The sequence below is a fragment of the Hemicordylus capensis genome, chromosome 3 (assembly GCF_027244095.1).
Source record: "Hemicordylus capensis ecotype Gifberg chromosome 3, rHemCap1.1.pri, whole genome shotgun sequence".
NCBI lineage: Eukaryota > Metazoa > Chordata > Lepidosauria > Squamata > Cordylidae > Hemicordylus > Hemicordylus capensis.
In genome coordinates this window covers 44,437,282-44,457,295 of record NC_069659.1, presented here as the reverse complement: position 1 = coordinate 44,457,295, position 20,014 = coordinate 44,437,282, and the positions used below count along the sequence as shown (strand labels likewise).

Sequence of the window (20,014 nt, the reverse complement as noted above, 5' to 3'; positions counted from 1 at the left end):
GCAAAATAAAAGCCAAGGTGAATAGATGTGTCATAAGGAGGCACTTGAATATAACAACAAAAGAGGAGAGTCAACAAAGCAAGTCTGAAAGGATATTCTTTGCAACAAAGAATATGCAAACTTTTGAGTTTTGTAGATCTCGTAGAACAGGCTGGATATTCAAGAAAAAGGGACAGTGAGAAGAGAAGAGATATTTTCAAGCTCAAGCAGGAGGTTGTGCCAGGTTTATTCTACTGTCTGTCTGGAGATGCAGATTTTTGAAAGAGTGAAATATGCCTCTCTCTTTCTACCTGTGTTTTATCCCATCACTAAGCCCTTTCTCATGACCAGTGAGAAAGGGCTACCTGGTTTGCGAGGAGGAAGCCTGAAATCACTTACTTCCCTGTAGATGATTGTTCTGCTATCCCTGGGTGGGCAGATCACCCGCCCAGATGAGCACCGGCTGCTGCCGGCAGCTCCAAGGGTCAGGGTGCTGGAATGTGCCACCACACCGCCTGGAGCTCCAATAATGCACCGCACGAGTCTCCCAGCCGCGCACTCCTCAAGTCTGCACCGCACACTCCCCGAATAATGCACCACACGCTCCCCAAGTCTGCCAGCCAAGGCTGCTTACAACCACGGCTGACACACTATCAAGGAATTGGGGTTAGGAGAGCGCTCGTTCTCCCATAGCCCAGTTTTGCAGCACGTGTGAGTAGCCTCACTGTCTCACTGTACCTAATGGATTAAATGATTATGGATGATACTTTCATTCCAAAAACTATTTGTTCTTCCCTTTGATATTAAAACAGTTGCTTGTATTCATGTTTTGATGTTCCAGGAAGTGCAGGTCATGACTGGATTGTGTATGATATTTCACACCCCAGCTATCAGGATGTGTTATTTGCTTTTTGTTATCTTTGATTTCACATTACTAGCTTGCCCTTTCTTCCGGCTTATATATGCTTTCCTTCGTCTGTTTCGTGGTTTTGATGCATGAGGCCCAGAAAAGAGCACGTCATTATGAGTAATGTAGTTAGTCATAAAGGTGCCTCAGGAGTGTTTTGGGCCCAGTCCACATGGGTTCTTCCATGCACAACTGCTATTAAGACAGAGAGGCTGTGCTTACAATCAGTCTAATCTGGCTAGGAAAGCCAAGCCCTGATCATAAGACTGATCATAAGAACTGCCAGGAGCTGTGCAGCTCCTGGCAGCAGCGCAGTGGCGAAGCCCACTAAGAGGCCAGCCCCTTAAACGAGGTTAAGGGAGCAAGTTCTTTCTTAAACCCATTTTTAAAATCATCTGCCAACCCTGGCTGCTTGCAGTGCCATGGTTTGTGACTTGAGTGTGACAAATAATTATCTTCTTTCGCTTCCTATGAGCACTCACTTGACTGCAGGACAATAACTGATACATCAGTAAGTGCCCAGACTGCACTGGAGAGGAGTGTCTGCATTTTCAGTGGAAGGCATGGCCTATTGTTTGTGTTTCTTGCTTCCATTCATTCATTCATTACATTTCTACACCACCCAATCCAATAGCTCTGGGCAGTTGTCAAAAGGCAAATCATCATAGCTGAAAAACATGAAGCTGCCCACTTTCTGTCTTGGGGAAATAGCACAAAGTCACAACTATGGGGCATTAATGAGTTCCTGAAATACTTGAGCTGTGAACTGATTAATCAGTTGGGTTATCATTTGGATGACACACTCTGAGCCCTTTTCTCATGATTGGTGAGAAAGGGCTACAGGGTCCATGGGGAGGAAGCCTTAAAAAGCTTACCTCCCCACAGACAATCCTTGTTGAGAGTCTGGGTGTGGAGATCGCGCACCCAGATGTGCAGCTGCCTCCTTAGGCAACATGGAGATCAGGGTGCTGGGAGGTGTTGTCCCAGAACCCCCATAATGCATTGCATGAGTGTGCAGTGCATTATGGGGATCTCCCCAAAGCCAGACGGGAGCCTTGCACTCTACCAGCCCTGGCTGCAAGCAGCTGGGGCTGGCAGACAATTACAAACACGGGCTTAAGAGAGCACTTGCCTCCCAGCTCTTCATACTGATTGTGTGAAGAGCCTCAGTGTCATGCAACAATTAGGAAGTGTGCACACCACCTGCAGATGTATATATAAATATGATAAATAGATAGATAAATAAAATTAGAATAGGAACTAGAAGGTTCTTTTCTCCATAGCAGGCCCACCTGAATGCCTAGTACATGGTATCAAGCTAATGCCGCTGAATCTCTGTTTATGCCTCTTTAGTGGTAAGGACTACGTTGTTTCCATCATTCGTGCCCAGCCTATTTTGGCATGAGTTTCAGTAGGCAGCAGTTTACTTTCTCGCATACTGTTTCACGAGAAACTATGCTATTGTTTCTTTTATGACAAAAGTTGGGAACAGGCTAAATGTTGAACAATAATATCTTTTTCATATATTTTCTGACCTGCTATTTTTCTGACTGTCCTGCTATTTCTTAATTGTTCCCCAGTTGAAGACTCTGAGGCTCTTCTCACAATCACGGAGAGTCTCTATGGGGTTTGCAAGGAGAGCGGGCTAAGCCCACTCTCCTTGCAGACGACCAGCCAGTGTGCTCTTGGCGGCCTCAGCAGCCGCCCACATAACTGCCAGCTCCGTGACAGAGCCGGTGGGGGCTGGGAGGATTGGGGACCTCATGGCCCCTGGAAGCTCCAGTATGCCCTGCGCAAGTGCGCAGGGCATACTCGCCTCTCCTCCGGGGGTCTACTCCTGAGTAGCTACGGCGCAAGCATGCAGGGCATACTGGAGAGACCCCTGGAGCCGAAAGGCAGCTTTTCGCCTCCCCTCTGTGGGGCTACTCACAATTTTAAAAACCGGGTTTGCGGAGCGCTCGCAAGGGGAGGGGTTGTTTGGTGGGTTAACCGCCGGGAGGCAACTGGGCTCGCCCGGTGGCTCCCACAATCAGCCAAAATCGGATTAGGCTCCCCTAGCCCAATTTCAGCTGATCGTGGGAATAGCCTCTTATGTTTTTAGTGGTGTCAGTCAGTCAGTCTTACCAGCGCAGCAAGAAAGATGCCATAGAATATATCCTATGTATTAAAAATATCCAGACAAATCCAAAATGTAGTCCACAAATAACAGATTCTAATAGTGATATTAGAAGTGCCAATAATATGAGAGAGCACTTTGCATTTGTGTCAAATTTATGAGAAACAATTCCTGCTAGTTTTGTTGATTAATCCATTAGCACATGCAAAACCAGGCTAACGGAGAGTGAGTGCTCTCCTAACCCCATTCCCTTGATCCTATGTCAGCCATGGCTGCAAGCAGCCTTGGCTGGCAGACTAGGGGGGGGGGGGCGGAAGAGGGATCCCCATAATGCACCACACACTTGCGCGGTGCATTATTGGAGCTCCGGGAAGTGGGGCAATGTGTCCCGGCACCCCGACCTTCGGAGCTGCCAGCAGCAGCTGGTGCTCATCTGGGCAGGCAATCCACCTGCCCAGGGATGGAGGAAAAATAGTCTGCAGGAAGATAAGTGCTTTTGGGCTTTTTGGCCTTGCAAACTGTGTAGCCCTTTCTCACTGGCTGTGAGAAAGGGCTCAGTGACAAAACTCAAAAGTTTGCATATTCTTTGTCGCAAAGAATATCCTTTCAGACTTGCTTTGTTGACTCTCCTCCTTTGTTGTTATATTCAATACACATACACATCTATTCACCTTGCCTTTTATTTTGCTTATTTCCTTGACTTGAACTTTGTTTGTAAGCTTGTGGGAACAGCCTGAAGGCAGTGGCTGGTTTTGATCTTAGGTGACAGATTAGCACTAGAAGCTTCATGGATGGACCTTGTCAATGAAAGTGATTATTACACTACCTTACAAATGTATGGAACAAAACATAGGAATTATACTGAGTCAGACCATTGATCCATTTTGCTCAACATTGTCTATGTTTGACTGGCAGCAACTCTCCAAGGTTGATTAAACCTGAGACCTTCTATGTGCAAGCAGATGCTCTCCCACTAAATTAGAGCCCCCTCCCCCAAGGAGAATATCTTAGAGCAGACAGTGCTCACACATAGTCACCCATCCAAATACAAACAAAGGAAAACCATGCTTAGCATTTGGGACAATTTATGTTCGCTACTTTAAGACCTGTTCCGTCCATCCCCGCAATGTCCTGCCACTGTGCCAATGAGGCACAGTGACCTCATTGCCACCCAGACAGCAGAAGCTGCCGACAAAAACATGTGGAAGAAGCTATGCATTTTTCTGTGTTGCCCACCTAGTGTGAGATTAAGATTGCAGTAAAGTGAAGATACATCTGGTCTGATGCAATGCAGTCCTGGTTGAGGGGAAAAGATTTTGTAAGCTTTTCCTCTGTCTACCAATGACATCTGCCATATATTGTGGGCAGAAGGAATCATTTTTCAATAGTTCCATTTGCTTTGGAAAATTTGGCCCTAGTTCTGTGGTATGTGGTGTGGAAGCCCCACTCTAACTGCCAAGGTAGAAATGCTACAGTATAGTTCAGTTCCACCGTGGACTCACATTGCATAATTGCCACAAGCATTTTTTTTAAAGTAGCTTGTGGCTACTCCCAGGTTCCAGGGGCACATTATATAACAGGCTGCAGGATTGCATCTTAAGGCCACAATCCAGAGAACGATAAGATTAGTAAGGCCTCTGAGTTTATTTCTACACAACAGCAGTTCTCTCTCTACTTCTTTGCAAGGCAGAATAATGAAACTCAAGGGAGTTTTGAAAGCAGATTGTAATACAATATGGAAGGCTGCTGTTTAAATGAATAAAGACCTGCTAGGCAAACACAATCCCTTGGGCTCCCTTTAAAGAAGCTCTTTGGGTTGTGGCCTAAAATATATATTATGCCTCAGAGAAGGAAATAAGGCAAATAAGGGATACTGTGGAGTTCTGCAGAATCCTTTGATTCTGTAGAACTGTGGTTTTTCTGCAGCATCTGGAAATTATGTTGCTACTTGAAGAGAGTAAGACATCAGCCACTTGTCATAGTGGTGATTGTTAGCATATATACCCATCTGCTTTTGTCAGCAGGGTGCTGGATCCATAAGAACATAAGAACAGCCCTGCTGTATCAGGCCCAAGGCCCATCTAGTCCAGCATCCTGTTTCACACAGTGGCCCACCAGATACTGCTGGAAGCCACAGGCAGGAGTTGAGGGCATGCCCTCTCTCCTGCTGTTATTCCCCTGCAACTGGTACTCTGAGGCATCCTGCCTTTGAGGCTGGAGGTGGCCCACAGCCCTCCGACTAGTATCCGTTGATAGACCTCTCCTCCATGAAGTTATCCAAATCCCTCTTAAAGCCATCCAGGTTGTTGGCTGTCACAACATCTCGTGGCAGAGAATTCCACAAGTGGATTATGCGTTGTGTGAAAAAGTACTTCCATTTTTAATGTAAACCGCCCTGAGCCTTTTGGAAGGGCGGTATAAAAGTTTTAATAATAAATAAATAAATAAATAAATTTGTTGGTCCAAGATTTCCCAGCAATCAATTTCATGGGATGACCCCTGGTTCTAGTGTTATGGGAAAGGGAGAAGAATTTTTCTCTATCCACTTTCTCCACACGATGCATGATTTTATGGACCTCTATCATGTCTCCCCGCAGTCATCTTCTTTCTAAACTAAAAAGCCCCAGGTGTTGTAGTCTTGCCTCATAAGAAAGGTGCTCTAGGCCCCTGATCATCTTGGTTGCCCTCTTCTGCATCTTTTCCAGTTCAACAATGTCCTTTTTTAGATGTGGTGACCAGAATTGTACGCAGTATTCCAGGTGTGGCCACACCATAGTTTTGTATAAGGGCATTATAATATTAGCCATTTAATTTTCAATCCCCTTCCTAATGATCCCTGGCATGGAATTGGCCTTTTTCACAGCTCCCGCACATTGAGTCGACACTTTCAATGAGCTGTCCACCACGACCCCAAGATCCCTAAACTGGTCCATGTTATATCCATGTTAAATAAAAGACCATTGTTGTACGGGTTTTGGGGTGAAGATATGGTCCAGGATATATAGAGCGAGTTCAGACATAATGATGCACCCAAAGTTGTCAATATCCCAGGAATGTCTGATCCTCGCCAACCCCATGCAAGCCTCTACTTCCTTCATAGGTTCTGATATGCTGAGATTGGTTGTATTGACCAAATCCACCAATCTTGGCATATCCTGCCCTTCGTTGCTTGGGAAACCCAGTGTCTGTCACTTACTTAAAAACCTCAAAAGGAAACAAAAGTTTCACCTTCCAAGGGGAAGAAAAGATGAGATAATCCTATTTTAGAATCACAGTTTCAGGGCTGGTTCACATGATGTCCAGTAACTGTTAAATCTCAGATCTCCAAGCCACATGCACTCCCACGGAGTGTGTCATGTTGGAAGCAAAAACTCTTCCCACATTAGAAGAAATCTGGTCTTCTAATTAATGTTAATTCATAGACCTTCTATCTGGAGGAGAGCTGATCTTGTGTTAGCAAACATGACTAGTAGTGTGCATGGTTTTGGTCCGGCGCAATGGAAAAGCCCTCCGGACTGGTTCGGAAGTTCGGCGGTCCAGAGGTTCGGATGGCGGGGGACTGTTACTTTAAGCGGGGTGGTGGTAGTACTTACCCCCCCCCCCGCCACTCTTCCCCCTCCGGCGCTGGTCCTTTGAAAAATCTTCTTGGGGCGGCAGAGTTCCTCCCTGCTTCCCCTGCCCCCACCGTTGTTCCTTAAGGGTTAAAGAGAGTAGAGCTAGCGGCGTGCATGCTCCCTTCGCGGCACATGTGCTTGTTTTTGTCGCTGGCGCGCGCGTGCCACATACGTCACGTGTGACGTCACGCGTGACGTATGCGGCCAGCGACAAAGACGAGAGCACGCTCTGCGAAGGGAGCATGCGCACCGCTAGCTCTACTCTCTTTAACCCTTAAGGAAGAATGACAGGGGCAGGGGCGGCAGGGAGGAACTCTGCCGCCCCAAGAAGATTTTTCAAAGGACCAGTGCCGGAGGGGGAAGAGTGGCGGGGGGAGGGGTAAAGTACTACCCCCCCGCTTAAAGTAACAGTCCCTCCCCCGTGCCGGACCGGGGGAATTCCGGACTGTGCACACCCCTAAACATGACTTGTCCCCTTAGCTAAGCAGGGTCTGCCCTGGTTGCATCTGAATAGGAGACTTGATGTGTGAGCACTGTGAGATATTCCCCTTAGGGGGGTGGAGCTGCTCTGTGAAGAGCAGAAGGTTCCAAGTTCCCTCCCTGGCATCTCCAAGATAGGGCTGAGAGAGATTTCTGCCTGCAGCCTTGGAGAAGCTAATGCCAGTCTGTGTAGACTGAGCTAGATGGAGCTATGGTCTGACTCAGTATATGGCAGCTTCCTACATTCCTAACTCCCAGTCCCACATTGGCAGTGCACCAACTGGACGTTTAACCAGTGTTGTTAATCTTAGATCTGACTCCCATTGATTGATCCCAGTTAAACGTTGGTTGGCATGCTGCCAACCCGGGGTTGGGTAGGAGGGGTTTGTTTCCCACAGAACATGTTGATGGAACTGCTCCTGGGGAAATGGCCAATATTCCTGGCTGTGCTTTAGGCTTGTGTGTGAGGGTGGGGTTGGGTGATGGAATTAGCAAACTTGAAAGGAGCAGTCCACCTCCAGAATAAATTTGTGCAAAGCTTCAGTCATGGGAAGAACTGAACAGAGAGGTTAAAGTTCAAAAATATAATAAGGTTTATTTGAGGGATTTTAGGGGTACAGGAAGAGAAAATAATGGTTAATAGGTAACAATATTTAACTACTAAAACTAGCAAGTTTAAGAGATTAACAGGACTACGTTACAGCTCAGGCAATTTGGCCTGAGTTTCCGAATTAAATTCACTCAAGGCTGGTGAGAGAAACAGGCTTTGGATTTTAGAAGGAGTAAGAGGAGAAGGAGTGAGAGGTTTGAGAGCAGGGGTTTGATCCTTCTGGTGGGCTGCTGTTAAACCCTTGTAGCTCAGTCGTTACTGATAGATTTCTCTTTGAGGGAGGCAGAAAGGCAGGATCAGGAGGTCCAGGAGCCAGGAGAAATCCAAAAAAGACCAGAATCTCACAGCCAAGAGTGCTGCACAGACTGGATTAGGGAAAATGGCCAGTCTGAAAGCGACAAGTGGGACAGGAGCGAGAGTCAAGCAAGGCAAGATGAAGGCACCAATGCTAAGATGTAGTGAAAAGCAGCTGGTGGATCTGAGGAAGAAAAACCTGGTGAATCTTGGATAGGGACACACGATAGTGTCTTGGTCACTTATAGGAAAAATCTTGCCTGAAGGCATTATGCTGATCACACCTTGAAAAGGTGGGCAATAGGGATAAAGGACAGGACAAAGCATTGTCCTTTTCATTTTGCTAGGTGTGCTTTCTTTCATTACAAAGGCTGAAAAGGTCTAAAAGACCTAAAGTAGAGCAAAATGCAATGGGGGCATCAGGATTTATCTTTTGTCCTTTTAGAATACATGGGTGTGATTAAAATGTAAACAAGCTAGCTTCCCGTGCCCTGAGTCAACCATTAACATGCTTGTTAGCTAAGGAGATGTCCTGCTACCTTCTTATCACTCCTTTCTGAGGAGGCGATATCTTGACCTGATCCACTGTGTCAACATAGGGAGAATACTTGGCTGCTGCTTGAAAAGAATAGCACTGATTCAATCACGTCTGCTCTGGCATTCCTCACCTGAAAGTAATCAAGTTGGTGAGCACAAGGAGATTCTTCTGCAGTCCCGAAATTAAAACTCGACCTGATTGCTACCATCCCAGGCTACTCTCAAGTGACATGCCCTATGAGTTAGCTCATCTAAACCAAAATGGAGAGGTATGGGAGTGCTCCTGGGAGCCCCCAACAGGCTCTCTTGGTAACTGGGAGTGTACACATCTTGCCAAGCTTGGATTTAAGAGTTACCAGACATAGTGTTAAATGTGTGAACAGCCCTCAGAATCATTATGGGTTTCACCTCTTCTTTCATTGATGTTTTAGAACCTAGTCTACTCACTTGTGTTATTTATGGTGCCATGTTGTCCTTAGATAAATGTTTTAAACATTTAGATAAAATATTTTATACTGCTGGTGGCATAGTTCCCACAGATTGTTTATTGTTGAGAGGACTACTGACTTGCACTAGAGGGCTACCAATAGTGCAATCTCACTTTTTCAGTGAGATTAAAGCCAGCATAGTAGATCTTAACCAGAAAACACGCCTTTTCAACTGAGTTCTGTGAAAGCAAGCTAACATAACCTAGAAGATTAATATAGCTAATGTGATAGAATAAGGCTGATATATATAATGTGATAGAATAATTATGTGATAGAATAAGGCTGGTTCTCATGATCCTTTCAATGTCTGAAATCTGAGATCCCAGTGGTGCGTGCCCTGCTGCAGAGATGTCATGGGAACCCGTGTTTTTTTTCCCTGATCTCAGATTTTAAAAATGCTCTACTTACATTCACCTAGGATCAACAGACCAAGTTCAAATCTTAGATTACCAGCCTCATCAGTTAGAACCTGAAATCAGGAAAAAAAATTCCATGTTCTCGTGAAACGCTCTGCAGGACTGTGTGTGCCACCAGGATCTTGGATTTTTGTTTAACTGTCATTGAAATGATTGTGAAAACTAGTCCACAGAATCCATATCAAAATTAGCAAGGAGGCACAAAACCAGGAGAGACTGCAGTTTTAAAACTAGGGATTACAGTAACTATACAAGCATGCTTCATGAACTGAAGCAGTGAGCAGGAAGGGCAGTGATGAGGCATGGGCATAAGAAGAATCTGGCACACACAGGGTCATTCCTTAAACGTGAAATAATTATGGGAGATAAAATTGCAAATGATACTTTAACAAAAACTTCACATTCAAAATAAGTAATTGCTTCTGCCTTCTCAGTACTAATTAGTTTTTTGCTGGAATATGAAGCATCACATTTTGAAATGAGTTGACAAACTGGACTAAGGATTTAGAGGAGAGCAGTGAAAAACCACCTTAAGTGGCGCGGTGGGGAAATGCTTGACTAACAAGCAGAAGGCTGCTGGTTCAAATCCCCACTGCTACTATATTTGGCAGCAGCGATATAGGAAGATGCTGAAAGGCATCATCTCATACTGTGCGGGAGGAGGCAATGGTAAACCTTTTTACACTTTACACTTTAATGAAGAAGAAGAGAAATTAGACCTGCCCTGTTTAAGCATGGAAGACACTGAGAAGGCAATATAGCAATCAAATATGCAGAGTGCTTTGAGGGTCCCCCCGCCACCAATAATCACCTGGAATAGGGATAATAAATCCAGACATGATATTAGTGTACCATGGTTTCTGAGTAATTGTGAGCTGGCTACGAGGATTGCCTTTCTCTGTCCTGTCCTCATGACAGCTTTGAGCTTTGCTCAGTGGGTTTGTGCACTCAGTTGGAACTGTTGGATACATTTCTGGGAAAAACAAATATTTCTTGTATTGGGACACTCTTACACCAGGCAGTCTTGCACTAGGATTAGAAAGCAGGCCTTATAGACTGTAAACTCTGTTAATTGATAGAAATACTGTACAGTTAAGGCTTGTGATAAAAGTATGTATGAACTGCCACTTTTATAGTGATAATGGTATTTTTGCAGATGTTATTCTCTTCCCATTCTTTTGATGATCTAAACTGCCATCCTTTGGACTCTAGCAATAGCAGTGCCATAGAGTCTTTTCACTGTCTAGCTGTATATAAGAGTTCAATGCGACATCTGTCTAGACAGTTCTCTCTTGAGCCTGTGGATTGATTTGGCACTTTCGGTGACATTGAGACCGATGACCTCATCCAGCAGCCTTTTTCTATCCTGTCGCTGGTCCTGCTATATAAACAGAATGAAAACTCTTATTAGCCCAGTAAAATGCCCGTTAGCTCAACCACATTAAAGAAGAGAACACCCTGTGCTGTAAAAACCAAAGATTAAAAAATACTCTTGTCCCCTGCACAAAACTTCACATTCATTGGCAATGCACTCATCAGCCTTCTCTACTTGTTGCCTTCCAGACTGTTTTCGCACACCACAGCATTCCCAGTGCATCCCACATGATTCTGTCACACATTTTTATTGTGTGTTCTGTTTTCCACTTGCAGAGCAGGAACTGCACATTACAAGGAAAACATGGGGTTCATAACTCCTTATTTTCCTCACGAGGCAGAGTAATTCCTCATTTGCAGGAGGATAATCCATGGGTGGAAGGGGGTGCTTAATGTTTCCTGCACCCACCAATTCTCCCCTGCCAATGGCTTTCCCAGTATAAAAGCCCAGCTGCGTGTGAAACAGCCAGAAATTGCACATTTGCAGGGGAGAGTCAGTGGGCATAGGAGGGGGTACACTCCTCCTCCCCACCAATTCTTCTCTACACATGTTTCCTCCAATCCATTTGTCAAGGTGTAATACTTAGTTGTGCCTTCAGAAGGCTGGAAGACAGCTTATAAGGTTGTTTTCTTTCAGAGAAGAGAGCACCACCAGAGCTCTGTCCATTTGTTTGGGGGAGTATTTTTCTTTTCCATTATTATTATTTCTTGTTTACACAGTCAGACAGGTGTTATTGACTGGTTTGTTTTTATTATTATTTTTGTTTACACCGTCAGACAGGTGTTATTGACTGGTTTGTTTTATCCAGACATCGAGTTCTTCCCAAGGACCTGGGATGGCTGAATTTTACTATCAATATTGTTGCTGTTATTATTATAGATATCGTCGCAGAATATAGGCTGTTCCCCGTAAAGATGCTTTTTATAATTGGCTGATGGTGATTTCTGTGGCCCTTATGGTGTTGAGGTGCTCTTCAAGGTGTTTGGGAATTGCACCTAGGGTGCCAATTACTACTGGGATTCTTTTGGTCTTCTTCTGCCACAGCCTTTCCATTTCAATTTGTAGATCTTTGTATCTTGTTATTTTTTCTATTTCTTTTTCTTCTATTCTGCTATCCCCTGGTATTGCTATGTCGATTATTTTGACTTGTTTTTCTTTCTTCTCGACTACAGTTGTTATTATTATTAATAATAATATAATAATTTGTAAATATACAGGTTGAGCAGGCAAACAGATGAGAAGGCTAATCTCTGATGCATCTGCAGTTCTAAAATAGAAGAAAGTACCACTGAGACAGACCTCAAGCCTTCTTTTACTAGAGCTCTTAACCACCCCCAGCACCCCCACTTCTGATGGCTCTTTAAGATCCCTTGGCACACACATCTCTTGGCAGAGCACAGGCTTCACACCTCATGCCTGTTATGCAGGTGTGACTTGCGTTCCTCATACTTGGGGTAAACTGATCATTATCTTCATGAACCATCAGCAGCTACCAAGCCTCCTGTGAGCTGTGTTCCACAAAATGGCATGTCTGCAACATTTGTTTTATATTGTCTAAGGGCATTTTTAGTATAAGACATCATTGTCCACATATATTTTTGTAGTAGTAATTCACACATTTCTTAATTAACATTCTTCTAGTGGTTTGTGATTTTCATGCTGTTTCTCTCAAGATCATTTCCTGAACATATTCTTCTGCTAAACAGCTAATAAATAAATAACACAGTCCATAAGTAGGGAGCAACCCTGCTTTGCTTCAAGGACCACCTTGGCGCTTCGAAAGGGTCACTTTTTTGCTTTAGCCCTGCTCCAGGGGCAGGGCCGGATTAAGCCAGTGCAGGGCCTGTAGCATATGTTATAAAGGGGCCCTAAATTTTTTTTAAAATACACATAAATATTAAAACGTAAATTATTTACTTGCATAGTAAAGTAAGTAATTCAATTTTTTTCAATATTGGACCAAACCGCCACCCACCCACCCACCTACCTGGTTCTGTTCGATATTGAACCAACCCCCCTGACCTGTTCTGGGGGTTCTAGGCCAAAAAGATTGTAAAATTAACTTACCTCCTCTGGGAGGTATTACCATGGGGTGGGGGTCTCCAGAGGCTTCCCCTCCCCCTGCCAGCCTCCATTTACAGACCCTATCGCCCTTTTTGGGTGGTCTTCAGCCCATTCCGGGCCTATCCTCCACGACGGCCATTTTGGAGGCCGCCACACATGCCCAATGGACCTCTACGTGGCCGGGTCATGTGTGGCAATGGGGGCTGTACATGGAGGTGAGCAGGGGAAGGGGAGAGCCTCCAGAGACCCCCCCCCCAACAGCCACAGTAGCGCCCCTCAGAGGGGGTAATTTAAAAAATGTTCATGAACCCCCCTGAATTGAATCAAGTGGGTTTTGGGGGATGCAGGACTGAAATGGCCTGGTCCAGTTCAGGTCCAGTTTGGACTCGAACCGAACCGGGCCAGCCGGTTTTGTACACACCACTAACAGAAGACAGTTGCCTGCTCTCGCAAACAGGAGCAAAGAGAGAGAAAAGTGGCTTGTATGAGCTTTGTAAGTAGTTTTAGGTGTGGGAGGGGGAAGGATTTGAGTTTGCTTTGTTTTGCTTCAGTCCCACTTCAGCTCCAACCAAACAACATTTTGCTTTGAGCCTAAGGGGACTGATGTAGGCCAAAACCAAATAAGTCTCAGATTCTCTGGATTTTCACTCAGCCCTACCTAGCCCATAGCATGCTGGGATTTTCCTTTGAGTAGCTAGAACTAGCCACTTTTCAGTTGTTTTCTGCCTTTATCAGAGCCCTCCCAAAAGTTGTTTGTTCTTTCCATGCATTATGCATCCTGAAAAAAACTGCTTCTCCTATTCTTTTGGAAACATAAAAGAGAATCCTGTGTCACCTTGCCTTACATCATGTGTGTGGGTCTGTATTGAAGTGGTAGACTTGCATCCATTCTCTGTAAGCATGGAATGATCTTTCGTTCCCTTAACATATTACTTGGCCTGTCTTTTGGACCTCATTGTTTTGCAATGTGTTCTCTGTGTGCCAAGGCTGAACTCTGTTCCTACAAACCATAGTGTCATGTAACTCCCATTAAGTTCAAAGGAGCAGCAAGGCAAAACTGTCTGCCCTTCCAGGGCCTTGCATCATCTGCATGAGAAAATAATCTCTGGAAACATGTCAGCAATAATTATTGCTTAGACTATCTTAATGACTTTTAATTTCTCATTACTGCCATTTATTTCCCACCAGTGTTGTTATACACTTGCTGTACCTTGCTCATTCTTGCTGACTAATTGTGACACATTGTACTCTGGGTGATGAGGACTGCTTAAAAAAAAAAGGCTTTGGAAGTGGAGGATCCTGTCTTAGTGCCAGAGATTGCCCTTGTCCTTCAGGTACCTTCCAGTCCTGCAGTTCACTGCTAAATATCCCAGTATTTACATCACCCAAGCCAAAATGACAGCTTCAAAATAGAGTATTGAATCTACAGGGACACTGGGGCTAGATTGCGGAATACCACATTTTAATCCATATTTAGAGACTACAGTACTAGAATCTTCCAGTGATTGTGGCTGCACCACAAAATGTTTACACATTTGGCTCGTTCACATGATTATGAATAGAGTAGGACAAACATTTTACCTTAGATTGGTTTGGGAGCTGTGCACACTCCTGTTTTGTGATTGTGTGCGGCGGGGGATGGGTGGCGGGAAGCAAGGTAGGAGATGAGGGAATCGATCATCTGCAGGAGTTGGGTCAGAGGGTTATGTCCTACTCAGCACCTCTAGCCAGGTCTTTGCTAAGGTAGGATGAAAAGCCCTCCTACCCCAATCTAATTATCACAGTCCTGCTCAACCTTGCCCCCCCCAGCTGTTTTTGGACTACAACTCCCATAATCCCCAACTCCCATAATCCACAGTGGCCAATAGTCAGGGATTATGGAAGTTGTATGCCAACATCTGCAGGAGGGGCGAAGTTGAGCAGCCCTGAATTAGGATCTTGTCAACCAGCCTATTATTTATCACAGTTGAATCGCACCCTTCCTCCAAAGAGCTGAAGGCACTCCATATGGGGAATCCCCATATTTTATCCTCTCAACAGCTCTGTGAAATAAGGTTAGGCTGAGTAATAGTGACTTGCCAAACTATCCCATGGAACTTGGTAGCAGAGGGAGGATTTGTCCTAAAATGCTTTCATACAGGCCAGTAGTGTAGCACACTGGCTCTCTAATGCTGGCTTTTGGTATCAGATATCCTCCGTCAGGGTAAGAGCTTTGAAAAATGCAATGTCGTGCCAAGGCTGACATTTTTGAGAGGCACTTAACTTTGTTTATATTATAGGTCATCTTGAGATTTTTCCTTTTTAAAAAGGAATCTACCCCCCACCCCCAAGATTAGGAAAATGCAAACCATACAATACTGCTCTGGAGTCCCATTAAATATCCTGGATACTACTTTTAGGTCACTTATTTATTTGTATTAAGGCCTATATCTTAGACTTCTCTCTCCCTGGCAACAGCAGAGTCATGCTGATGTCAGATATAACATTTAATCTGATAGAAAGAGTTAAATATGCTTATTTAAAACCTTCTTGAAACTGGGAGGGGAAAATGCCTCAGAACAGTACTCACATGGAAATGTTAGTTAAGAGCTGGTGATTGCATGTCTATGAAGTTACATTAACCTATCAAGAAACCCAGATAAGTATATTAACCATTGTGTAGTTCTCTAGATAAGAAATCTGACTCTCCCCATGCTCCTCCTCCAAGAGAGCTGTGCTGGTGTGTTTTTTTCTTTCACACTATCTATGTATAATGAACAATATGTGTTTTTCAGTGTCTGCAATCTTGTTCCTGTTGAACTTTGCTAGTACATGAAAGTCTGGTCACAGTATTGACTAGCAACTGACTTGGAAGACAAGTATCAAGATTCCCCCCCCCTCACTGAAATTAGCAAAGGGTAGGGGGAAGGCCAAATAGGACCCAATTTCAAGTTGAATAAGATTATTTCTGTATTGAGTCTGACCGGGTACTTATTTTGTTGCAGAATCATTTGGAATTTGAAGGCACTTGAGATGAAATATTTCCAGTGACACCCAGAACATGTGCGGAAGAGCCTGACTTCAACGGCAGCTCCTTTGCCAGTACCACCATCCAGGCCTTGTTAGAAAGAAAAGCAAGAAAGAGACATTCCAAGGCCTCCCTTTGCAGCCATACATATAATCTCTGATTCATATGCACTCCAGTACCCCTATCAGTTCTTTGTTCTCCTTCACCAGCCCAGCTGTGAAGAGGCTGCTGGGCTGGAAGCAAGGAGATGAAGAGGAGAAGTGGGCAGAAAAGGCGGTTGATTCCTTGGTAAAGAAGCTGAAGAAAAAGAAGGGTGCCATGGAGGAACTGGAGAGGGCGCTGAGCTGTCCTGGGCAGCCCAGCAAGTGTGTTACGATTCCACGCTCCTTGGATGGGAGATTGCAGGTGTCTCATCGCAAAGGTCTGCCACACGTCATTTACTGCAGAGTGTGGCGTTGGCCTGATTTACAATCTCACCATGAACTAAAACCCCTGGAATGTTGTGAGTTCCCATTTGGCTCAAAGCAGAAGGAAGTGTGCATTAATCCTTACCATTACCGGCGTGTGGAAACTCCAGGTAAGTAATCTATAAATAATTCTGATGGAGGATGTCAGTGCTGCACTGTGTTTCATATCTCCTAACCAAGCTCTTTGTAAAACTGTAAGAACAGGTAAAAGCTCTGGTGAAGTGAAACAGTTTCAGTTCTGATTTCTTCATGAGACTGTTATTCTTACTCCTTTTCCAGGAATCTGGTTCCAGTCACTGCAAAATGGAAGCAACTTGCAGATAAGACTCTTTAGCCCAATTTGTTTATTCCGAGAATGGTCAGGAATTGTACCACAGTTCAGAGCAATAGTGAAGCAATCCTGTCTTTGCTAACTTACATTTGAAGCTGCCTTATACTGAGTCTGACGATTGGTCCATTTAGCTCAGTGTTGTTCATGCTGACCGGCAACATCTTCATTTTCAGACAAAGATCTTTCCCAGCTCTGCCAGAGATTGAATCCAGTTCCTTCTGGGTGCAGAATATGAATGAATGAACCATTTATTTTGATCATTGATAAGAATACAGAAACAAAATTATACACAATCCCAATAAAGAAAACGAAAAGAAAAAATCACTTTAAATACATAATTCAGTTAAAGGTTTAACTAATAATAACACCACCGTTTAAACTATACATTAAACTGATAAAGCTACCAGCTTCAAGAATATGGACTCTGCCATTAAACTGCAGCTTCATTCCTGATAGTTACTAGCTTAGGGACACCTAATATAATATAATATAATATAATATAATATAATATAATATAATATAATATAATATAATATAATAATCCATGTCTCACTTGCCCAGTTTCACTAGGTGAAAATAGGAGTTGGGCTGCATTCTTATTGCAACAGGTGTGCAGATCCCTCACTAAGCGTTTGAAGAGCCCCTTCCCATTTACCGAACTCCCCCACCAAACCTATTATATTCCCCCCTGCGATGAATCCCAGATCTTCCCTCCCCCAGTGTATTTCTTCACGCCTCAACTATTTGCTCCTCAAGCTTTGCTGGGTTGCAGTATTATGTGATTCCTGTGCCACAAGTACATCTAGCTACTCAATCTGTATTTGCTGTAAAACTACTGCAAACAGGTTGAGAAGTGCCATGGCAAATTTGGATAGAGCTTCAAACTCTGCTCATAATGATGCAAAGACATTCCCACTTTTCCAGAAGTGCAACTGAGCCTAAGATGCTCTCATAGTCCCCATTCTTACTATGACCATCTAGTCTTTTAAAGACTGAAGGCTAAACCAAGCGTAGTGCTGAATTTGTCTTTATGGCTTCCTTTTGCTCTTCTGGTGGTCATCTGCTCCTCAGTCTCCATCACAGTTTTTAGAAAGCAAATGAAATCTTGCTTTTTATCCAGGCTTTTATATGAGTTGTTTTTTTTCTGGCTGCTGCTCTCTATTTTAATGGTCCTATTGAGTATGCTTTTAAAACTTTTAATTAGATTTATATTTTTATATTCCATTTTAATATTTTTATTGTGTAACTGTTTTATGGTTTTATATTGTTTTAAATGTTTTGTAAACTGCTTTGAGATTGTTTTAATGAAAGGCAGTATAAAAACCTAACAATAAATAAAATAAACCCCATTCTGTGCCACCTTATGTCAAGTGGATAATTTGTGCATTGTCTGAAAAAATGTTTTTTTCTTCTTGAGGGTCATTGTCATGTTGGATGCTTTGAATGTAGATGAAACAGTAAACAGCTGCTTTTCATTTGCTTTCTCAAAACATATGTAACAGTATATGTCTCTCTCATAGTTTTCTTCATATTTGTACTTGTCCAGGGTGCTGAAACTTGGGAGTTTCTCTCTCTCTTCTTAGGGCCAAACTACACATTATGTAGGAAATCTATGATGAGACCTTTCTATGTATATATGTTTGCAGAAAATACCCACCGTGAAACCTTACTGGATTGGAGCAATAGTGCTGGAGTGGGGTGCAATTTAACCTTTTATTCCCACACTGTTTTCTCAATCTATATTGCTCCCACAAAAAAGTCCCACACCCTGCTGTTCCTCCTGGAAAAAGCAGTATGTTTCCCCAGTACAGAAACATTTTTTAAATTGTTTTAAATTATTTTAATGTTTTAATTGTTTGGTTGTGCTTTTTTAAATGTTGGTATATATTATGTAAACTACCCAGAAATACATATGTAGGGTGTTATAGAAGTATGTAAAAATAAATAATTAATAAATGGCAGCTTTGATGGGGTTATGTGTGATTTAGATCAGGAAAACAGCTCTAGGAAAAAAGTTAAACACCCTTTCCCCAGCACTAGGCTGCAATCTAATTCAGGGGGCCCTGTGGCTTTTAAAATAAATATGTCAGGATATCCATTGATGGATCTTCTGCATAATCTTTAGCTCAGCCCTTATTTTGTGCATGAGTTTCCCTGAGAATGTATCTCTTGATCTGTAACGGATTGTGTTTCTTTGTAATGCAAAATTAGGAACAGCCATCTGAGTCTGTACTAACCATTTGAAAATCCTGCCTGTGTCAGCTCAGATAGTTGTATGCATTTGCTAGAACTCAAAGGATTCAGCTTTTGGCACATCAGTGTTGCTGCTTTAGCACCTGGTGCTTTGTAATAGCTGGTGAGTTTTGCTTGTGATGGCGGATGTACACAACCAGCTCTGCATAGACTGAGAGACAACATTTCAGTCAAGCTCTTCTCCTGAAGCTACCATACATAAACACTAGTTGTGTGAATAGGTCCCATGGGTCTGTTTGCTGATATTCTCTGTGCTGAGTTCTACAAACGTCAGCAGCTAACCAGACTCCAAAAATAAAATTTTAAATACAGTTTGTATATATAAATCTAGAACTATTAGTTGTTCTGAAGATACAGAAATGTTTCCAAAATTCTAGTAATTTTCTTTTCCCAAGCCTGTGCCAGTTGGTCCTACTGTTGGTCATTTTCATGATAAATATCAGCAGTAATGGGAAATTCTTTCTCCCTTTCTAATAACCGTCTCTGCTGACTTGTATAGCAGTGGCAAGTGATTTTAACACTGCTCTTAGTAACAAGTGGCAATCTGATCAGAGAACAATGAGTGGGGATTGAGGGAGCAGAAAATACACATGCACACACACATGTGTTAGATACTGCCTATATCATTAGGTACCATTTGTTCCAATCTAGGTTGGTACCACTGTTCCATCCACTAACCACTTCTCAGGCAGTGCATTATGGGATGTAGGCGGCTGCAGCCTAGTTTATTCCCACTCCCTGCCACTCTTTATTTTTTATTTATTGTTCCATTTATATACTGCCTTTCATTAAAAACAATCCCAGGGTGGTTTACAAAAATTTAAAAACATACAATAAAAATGACAATAAAAATATTAAGCTAAAAATATAAAACCAATCTAATTTAAAATCTATAAAATACAAACATAGAAACTATATGTGAGTAAAACACATAGAAGCAACAATAAAACAATCATGTAAAGGCCTGGATAAAAAGCCAAGATTTAACAAGCTTTCTAAAAACTGTGATGGAGTCAGAGGAGCGAATGGCCACTGGGAGAGCATTCCAAAGTCTGGGGGCAGCAACAGAGAAGGCC

The 20,014-nt window shown here is 43.3% G+C and overlaps 1 protein-coding gene across 5 annotated transcripts in view; it reads left to right on the top strand.

Annotated features, from left to right (window-relative positions):
• The window catches only part of SMAD9 (SMAD family member 9), a 56,518-nt gene that overhangs the window by 9,762 nt on the left and 26,742 nt on the right, over positions 1–20,014 (top strand). For all 5 annotated transcript variants that reach the window (XM_053311091.1, XM_053311095.1, XM_053311093.1 and 2 more), the window contains exon 2: positions 15,865–16,464. In XM_053311091.1, coding sequence (XP_053167066.1) covers positions 16,053–16,464 — 412 coding nt within the window. In that variant the 5' untranslated portion in view covers positions 15,865–16,052. The remainder of the gene's footprint in view (positions 1–15,864; positions 16,465–20,014) is intronic.